This window comes from Melanotaenia boesemani, chromosome 9 (genome assembly GCF_017639745.1).
Source record: "Melanotaenia boesemani isolate fMelBoe1 chromosome 9, fMelBoe1.pri, whole genome shotgun sequence".
NCBI lineage: Eukaryota > Metazoa > Chordata > Actinopteri > Atheriniformes > Melanotaeniidae > Melanotaenia > Melanotaenia boesemani.
The window spans coordinates 33,383,029-33,391,808 of record NC_055690.1 but is presented as its reverse complement, the minus strand read 5'-3'; the positions used below and the strand labels follow the sequence as shown (position 1 = coordinate 33,391,808).

Sequence of the window (8,780 nt, the reverse complement as noted above, 5' to 3'; positions counted from 1 at the left end):
AGCTCTGGTTAAAAAACTTAAATCAACTCAACTCAGCTTTATTTATAGAGCACTTTAACATGTCAGCTGGACAAAATACAGCATAGAAGATATAAATTTAAAAGTAACATAAAAGGAAAAAAACAATAGCAGTAAAATGATAAAACAATAAAATACTGAAAACAACAAAACAAGAAAAACAAGAAAGAAGAAAATCCAACCAGAAGACCAGCAGCAGCAGTTCAAAACAAAGACTAATAATTGTTGAAGTACACTTGTGTAAACACACAGAAAGCCTAGCATATGCTGTTCTTTGGTAGAATTCCACTTTCTTTCAGCACCGTATTAACAGCTGGTACAAGGGGTTTGCTGTAACTCAGTAGCCGGCCATCATAAATCAGGTGGTCAGGTCTCACCCATGTTTCTGACTGGATTCTAAACAGACAGAAGGCAGAGACACAGCAGTTAGAGTTGTGATGCAAAGAGACAGAAAATTATTTAAAGCTACCTAAAAGAAAGATGAGAGCTGTAGAGAGGCATCAACTCACCTTGAGTGGCATATCCGTGCTATGTTCCTATCAACCAAAGTACAGTCTTTCATTGAGCTTAACACTCCATGAACGGTCGGGGTGAACACAGCTCGGGGGCTGACGATGATCTTGTAGTTCTCAAACCGAATCTTAGAATCGACGGGCTCCTGGTGCAGGTGAGCCAGGATGTTCACCCCGGGTATGTTTTCCCAGCAGCCTTGTGCAGGCAGTGTTGGTGAGACCGGAAACAAGTTATTCTCAAACGCGTAACACATGTCAACGCCGTACTCCTTCTCCAGCAGTGGTAACACCTCCAACCAGCTGGTGAGAGAATGGTTTGGAGAGTTAAATATTTATAAAATATCAATATGTAACTTTCCAACCTTAAAACTGTGTTTCTGACTCGTTGGATGGAACAGTGACATTTCTTATGTACATTCCTGCAGCTGTCATTGCACAACGTCCCGAGGCTGGTGTTGTACCGAAAAAAGCACCCCTGCCGTGAAAAGCACTACCTTGTGAGAACCGCAGTTGAAACCACTTGCCTATGAATGGCATATAGATGTGCATACTGTGCATTTTCAATACCCTTCGTCCTTATCAATGCTTGCGTAATGACAATAAAGATCTTGAATCTTATGGACAAGAGCTTCTCTGCTTGCCTGTTCCTATTTATCCAAATAGAGTAATTTTGCAGGCTGTTGGGTGAGTGTGATAATTTCATGCATGCAAATGTTTTCATTTGACATTTTTAACAAACTAAGGACTAAGAAATAGGCACAAATAAATAAATGAAATACTATTACTTTCACAACAACAACTTTTATAAACAATATTACAGATGGACGGATGGACAAGGACAGACAGGAGTTTTCAGTGGTGGTTGCAACATATAATGGCTGCCACACATTCAGCCGCTTGTGTTGATACGAAGTAACGTGTCACGTGCATGAGTTTCAATATTGACTTGAACACTAGTGGCATTCAAGTCAGTATTAAGTAAAGTCAAGTTCAAGTATGCAAACAAGAACATGAACATGACAGGCTCGAAGTGAACACAATGGCAAATAGTTTTAAGGTCCATCTCTTAAACCTTGTCTGTAACTACCGGCATCTGTATGATTGTTCCTACCCATGGCACAGTAAAAAACACTGGTACCTTAACAGTTGGCAACAAATTGGAAGCGTTTTCAGGGTTAATATCCCTGAAATACAATGTGACCAGTAGACTGACCAAGCGGCAACTTCGGCTGGTAAAATCTGAAGCCTATGCGGAAGTGCAAAAAATTGCAGTTCACCCCTCATCTGCTAGGAGCTGGCTCCAAAAAAGGGTCAATCCCCACAGACTTCCATGTTAAAAAGACCAAGTTCACAGTAGAAATAACCATGTTTAAAGCTTGCTACAAAAAAAACATTTTAGGATTAAAAGGTCAAGTTTACCTTCATGAAAACTGGGAGGGGGATGAATTTTTTTCTAACCCATCTGTTTGGATGTTATTTAATATTGAAATTCGGCATAATTAGGGGCATGTCCCTTTGATTGACAGGTATCCAATATCTGCAACAAGAAGAGAGAGTGCAGCACAACCGCAGTTTTTAGCCGGCTAACAGCGCGCCTTAGCTTTAGCCCGCCTACCTCAGTTAGCTGGTTAGCTGCTGTTAGCTCGGGGTTAGCTCGGTTAGCTCTTGACGACACATGTGATGCCAAGTTGGCGACAGTGGAAACCGCCCAATGAGCTTCAATTCAGCTCTTCAGAAGCCTACGGGAGACGTCGCGGAGGCTCCGTCCATCTTATTATATACAGTCTATGAGACTGTCCTTGTCTCATAGACTTTTCTCAAACGTTTACTGCAAGTATATACACAAACTTAGAGGAATGCTGACGTGTACGATTGCATTCACCGAAAGTATATCCCAGCCCTTAAGAATGAATTCATCTGCGGTGTTATTGATTTAAAGTGGTTTGCCGCGCAAACATATTATGGTTGAAGTGAATAGAGTGCGGTGCATTCAAGAGCTGGGTGGTGTCAGTTAATTTGAGCCTGTTATTTTACTATCTAAAGCAACATATAGAGACAGTAAAAAGGGAATGCCTACTTTGATGTCACTGAATACTGTTAACTTTATTTTCCTAAAGATAGCAGAGCACCAGTGTGCAGAGCCAAACACTGGTGGGGGGCTCACAAGGCTCTGATAAAACTGTTAATCCAAATGTATGTAATCTGGTTGGTGAGAGCTTGGAAGTGGAGGTGGATTTTGAAAATTGGAGTTAATGTCAATTTTCTGTTGGATAGTGGATCCATGGTTACAACTCTAATGGAGAGTTTCTTAAAAAGGAATTTTTCTCATTTGTCTTATAAAGAACTCAAAGACTGTGGCTAGCTGGGTTTAAGAACTGCAGATGGGTTAAAAATCCCATATCTTGGCTGTAGCCGCCCTTACCATGTAGAAGGAAGAGCAGTGGCAAACAGATAAAATAAACTTTTAAGTAGTAAAACTTCACACATCAGTTACACTAAGAAAAATGCCTCCCTTTTGAAATTAGGAGGCTCATCATTTTGTGCAGGTAGGTCATTAAAAGTCATTTTTTCCCTAAACTAAGACAATATGTGTCAAAATAACCGTCCTGGCTGCCTTTCTACTGTGTACTAGCTGCATTAAACACATGGAGAAGATGCGGACAGGCTCTACAGTGGACATGCAGCAAAGATCAATCACTGTTTTTGGTTTATGTTTATGTTTCAATGTGCAATTTGAAAGGAAGAGAAAGGACTATTTAGGAGGTTAAATTAGGCTTGGTTTTCTATTTTTAAACAAATAGCTGTAAACAGCAAGGGGCAGGAGCAATAGCCCCTAGCAAAGGAATCTATTACCCCAAACCCCCCTCCAGTATATTGGACCCAGTTGGTCCCAGCATTTTTACCTTTTGAAACAGTCAGAGCATGATTGTTGATAGATGGTGGAATTTTAGTGGCTCTAAGTCATTTGGAGTCAAAGAACAGAAGGGGGGTGCATATTCTGGCAGAAGGGCCTGCACCCCCTTCAGTAAAATGGGTCCTGTTGTGTAACTGTTAGATCATTTAAAAATCAATATCAGCAGGCTAATAAATGCTGTTTGTAAGTTCTCAAGAGTAGTAAACATGAATATATGATAAGGAGAGGCTGTCACTCTACACTCACTGAGAGGGGGTTTTTTCATGGCAGGGGTGCTTCTTTTTGCGTAACACCGGGACACCTGGGACACCGTTGCACGTTGCAGCTGAGTCAGCTTTTTTTTGTTTGGTAAAAAAATTTAAATATAAAAAGATAATAAGTGCAACAATCACAAATATTGATGCAGATCCAGAAGGCCACTTATTCATTCTTTAGTTTGTAAGGCGCAGATTCAGGCAGTCTGCAAGGAGTTTGTCAGGTTGACACAATTTATGATTTTGTTCAGAAAAAAGTGATAAATTCATCAAAACATTAAAAAAAATGTGTCATAATACCCAAAATTTCAAACATCGTAGGATGTTGTGTAAAATAAAAAAAAAAACTCAAACACACATTCCGTTCCATGTAGAACATGTCAGATGTTAAAACTAAGACTTTTTTGCATTTAATGGAAAAAATGAGCTGATAGTGACAAACTGGCTCAACGAATTGTAGAACAGCGTTCCTCAATATACAATTGTAAATATTTTGAAGATTCTACTATCATAAGTGTATATTATCATCAAAAGATTCAAAGAATCAGGAGGAATCTCTGTGTCCATGGGACAAGGCTGGATGCTGGTGGTCTTCTGCATTAAAACAGACAGGAATCTCTGCTCAAAATCACTGCATGGATTCAGTCATTACTTCCAGAAATAACTGTCTGTGAACACAGAGCTAAAGATGGAGAAGCAGCATTTAGCTGTTATCCTGCAAACAAATTTAATTTAAATTTAAATTTAAACTTTCCCCAAATGCAGATTTCTTTTCTCATGCGCCTATGCATGAAATCTGCACGGTAACTTTTTTAACTTATCTTGCTTTTAATCATTTTAATGTAATTTTTTATTTTATTGTGATTATGTGTTGATGCCTTTTACTAGCAAAATACGGATAAAATATGGAGCAATACGTGAGCTGCCCACTCTCAGCTCATTTTCAGCACAACTCAAATCATGGCTCTTAGACAATCAAATTTGTCCACACAATTGCTAACCAGAATGGAGTTTAATGGTAATGCTGTTTTTCTGTTTTGTATATGTACTGTAAATGGAATTGTAAATGTAGTTTGCTAGATGTGGTGTATGAATGGATTGTGTGGTGAATGTATGTGCTATAAGTTTGTGAGAGACCTATGATCTGAGGGTGGTGGTGTATGGATGAGTTTTTAAGATGTGACAAAGCGTTTGTATTTTATACTGTGTATTTCGCGTTCGTTGTTTTTATAAGCTGTGGTGCTGCTGGATTTTTTTCTCCAGCAATGGGACAAAGGATGGAAATTAGCACTGGCTATAATCCTGCATATTTACAGGTATGGGATTTGTCCCCCAGGCCTCTGTAATCAATATGTATTGTCCCTTTATTAAATAATAAACAAACAAACAAACTATTCTAAATATCTGTAATGTCTTTGTTTTATGTAAAGCACTTTGAATTGTCCTGTACATGAAATGTGCTATACAAATAAATTGCCTTGCCTTGCCTTGCCTTTAACCTGCATTTGTGGATTTCATTGTAGAAGAAGAAGCCAGATGTGAACAGGATCCAGAAACACCACTGTCTTCTCTGGACCAAAGTTAATTTAAAATGGTCTGAGGCAAGTGGAAAATTGTTCTCATATCAGATGGATGAAAATGTGCAGAACATGGCATCCATGCTTTCTGAAGAGGAGAGGGAGCATCCAGCTTGTTAACCGTGGACAGGTGAAAAGCTGCGTCTCTGATGGGATGGGGCTGCATTAGTACCTAAGGTGTAGGCAACTTCCATCTGTGAAGCTCCATCAATGCTGAAAAGTACATGGAGGTTTTAGAGCAACATCTGCTCCCATCCAGACAACATCTCTTTCAGGGAAGAACTTGCAGATTTCAGCAAGACTATGCTGAACCACATCCCGCATTCATCACAGCAGCATGGCTTCACAGGAGAAGAGTCCGGCTGCTGAACTGGCCTCCAGACCTTTCACCAGTACACAACATCTGGAGCATCATAGAAGTGAAAAAATGGGACTTTTCTTTATCTGAACCGGGTGAATTTACGACTACCAGGAATTTTAGATCCTATTTTTGTACAAGTACAAACTACATCTCTTTAGAGGACAACAACCACCCTTTGATATTTTAGTCCCAGGTTTAGCCATTTACAGTTCTGACCTGTAATCAGTGGTTTTCTTATCTACGTACCCTTTAGCAACTCTTTGACTCATGTCTCACCTCAGTGTAAATCTATAATGTATTACTTATTCTCGGAAGAAACAAGTAAACCTGAAGAACCTGACAGTAGCTGGAAGGCATGACTCCATAACTCGCCCATGGAAGATTTACGATCTCACAAAGAACAAATCGGACTTTCGGAAGTTCTGGGAAAAAAAAAAAATCTGAAGCACAGTGACAAAGGAGGTATAATAATAATAATAATAATAATAATAATAAAGTTGGGTGCACTGACTGGTTTAGGGGAACTTTCCACATGTCTGTCTCTGTCACCCACTTCTTCCTACTTCCCTCATCCGTGCTCTGCAGAAGCCATTCAGGAAATAGTTTCTCTTTTTAATCTATCTATCTATCTATCTATCTATCTATCTATCTATCTATCTATCTGTCTGTCTGTCTGTCTGTCTGTCTGTCTGTCTGTCAGCAGCATATGTCAAAACAGAGATTCACACATTTCAATAACAATAAATAAAACATCTCAGCTATGAACAAAAAGAGAAACCATCCAGGTCACTTTAATGGTTATTACCATGTTTGAGGTAATAACAGCAGGAGGGACAAACAACACCTTAAGTCTCTTTGTCCTCCCTACAGGGGCCCTGAAGCGACTCCACAAAGGTAGTAGGACAACCAGATTAAAGCTACCAAACCAAGCGTAATACAAAAAGATTAAACTGATTCAGTTACACTTTTATAAACAGAGACTAAACTCCAGAAACTGGTCTCCTCACTTTCCAGATGTTGGCAGACAGTTGTTAAAAGAAGAGAGGATGCTACTGTAAGATCTGACGCTGAACAGGTAGACACAGTCGCAGGTTGTAGTTTCTAGAAGGTTTAATTATGTCGGTCAGTAGAGAGAATGCATGAGCATAGACAAGACTAGACAAGGAGTGGAAGTGGACTGAAGGTATATATAGGGATGTTGACAGGTGTTGGTTGTTAGGCTGATCAGGAGGTGATAGCCATGACGGCGGAGTCCGGTGGGTATGGGATTTGTAGTTCTTTCCAGGGCTCAGTATTCTGGAGATGATGAACGGGCTGGTGGAGGAGGCGCAGGCCTGACAGCTACATGATGCTAAACATATCCCTGGAACTACTTTTTACAGACATGTTGATGCCATCAGATTCACTATCAGCTCATATTTTCCATCACATGGTAAAATGTCTCAGATTCAACATCTGATAAGACTTTTATCTTCTGCTGGGAATAAAATATGAGTTGATGAGATTTAGAATCATTACATTTTACACAGCATTCTGACTTTTGTGGAATTGTGTTTCTAAAATCTCAACAAGAGACCACATGAACAAAGATCTACCTGTTGACTGACTGAGGCAGAATGAGCTCATCAATGTCCTGCATGGCCACATATTTGGACCGGTACATGTATCTGTAAAGGCAGTCAGTGAGAGCAGGAATCTGGCCGAAGTAGTGAAGTTCACCAGGACCGTGTTCAGGCAACCAGCCGTGAGACACTTTTAAAAACCTGGATAGAGACCAAGGAATCACTTCCAGTAAACCTGAGGAGACAAAGACAATTTGTTTTAGATTGTTCACATATCAAAGAGCAATTAACAGTAAATATACTAAATTTCTTTGTGTTAATTATTTTTTTTACATTTAGTTAAAGGGTCAAATAAACACTTCAGATGAAAAAAAAATAATAAAAAAAAAAGGAATTTCCTCCCCATTTTTTCATGGGTCAGCCTTTAGAGTTAAAAAGCTCATTCTAAGCATGGGTGATTATTCTATTCTATTCTACAGTCATTTAGCAGACGCTTTTATCCAAAGCGACTTACATTTGAGAGCAAGAACAACACAAGCATGAATTCAAACAAGATGGGACGTCATAATTAAGTGTCAGACCACTTTTGAGTCCAGTTGGACCTAGGTGCTGTCATGTAGTGCTAGTGCAGTGAATTAATTTTTTTTTTCTTTCTGTTTTTTTTTTTTTTGTAGTCATTTTAAGTAAATACAGGATCACGATTCATTCATCAAACAATATCAACGTGGTCATAAGTGCATGATTTCATCACGTAATATCAACTTGGGCATAAGTGCATGATTTTCATCACACAATATCATCTTGGGCATAAGTGCACGCAGCTTCTTCAGTGCTTGGATTACAGTTTAAAACGGAAACTAGGAGCATTTCACTCCTTTTATTTCATGGAAATCCTCCCCTTTCACAACTCATTGTGGTTTGTACAGTCAGTCTCAGTGTTTCCATGAAAAAACACAGTCAGAATATCAGCAGGAAGTAGATACTGGACCTTTGTGTGTGTAGTAGTCCAGTATAAGCTGCGTCTCAGCGCTGCAGCTGGTCTTATAGACGACCACCTTGTTGACTCCCAGTAACTGAAACATTTCTAAACTCTGTACCAGCTGCAACACAACACATATATTCATATCACAAACTAAATTAAAATATGATCATTTATCTCCAAGACCGTCTTGAAAAGCTGGTTTCCTCATTTTCATGGTTGTACGGTGGAAAGTAACAAGACATGGTCCTTTAGGTTGTCTTCTTTTCTCCATCTTGATCAATATACTTAAAAACATCTCATTCAGTTAGTTCATTTTTTATAATCATAAATAAGAAAATGTGAGGTGGTCTTACCTGAAGCACGTTGGTGAAATCATACATGGTGGAGAGACACACAGTGAAGTTATAAGGAAAGGAATCACTCTTGGGATTTTGGTTTTGAATTTCCAGAAACTCAAGTTTATCTACGAGACCAGACAAAGACAGATTTTGGAAATCATATTTAGTTAACTGTGTGTTTAAATAAATAAAAAATACATTAAATTCCTCAGCTATGCAAAAATATTCTGTATTTATATATATTATATATACACAGCCTCCT

At 39.0% G+C, this 8,780-nt stretch overlaps 1 protein-coding gene across 1 annotated transcript; it reads right to left on the bottom strand.

The window, feature by feature from the left end:
* Positions 1-265: 265 nt before the first annotated feature.
* On the bottom strand, positions 266-8,560 carry LOC121646237. The gene is made up of 5 exons (XM_041995138.1): positions 8,534-8,560; positions 8,187-8,298; positions 7,232-7,433; positions 528-830; positions 266-414 (listed from the first exon to the last, which is right to left on the bottom strand). Exons 1-5 carry the CDS (start codon positions 8,558-8,560, stop codon positions 276-278), a joined length of 783 nt encoding a protein of 260 aa, XP_041851072.1. The 3' UTR covers positions 266-275.
* Positions 8,561-8,780: the final 220 nt, after the last annotated feature.

Coding starts and splice junctions, on each gene's coding strand:
- LOC121646237 (XM_041995138.1), bottom strand. CDS start 8,560: ATGTATGATTTCACCAACGTGCTTCAG. Junction 8,299..8,533: donor ATTTCACCAACGTGCTTCAG/GTAAGACCACCT, acceptor GTTGTGTTGCAG/CTGGTACAGAGTTTAGAAAT. Junction 7,434..8,186: donor GGACTACTACACACACAAAG/GTCCAGTATCTA, acceptor TTGTCTCCTCAG/GTTTACTGGAAGTGATTCCT.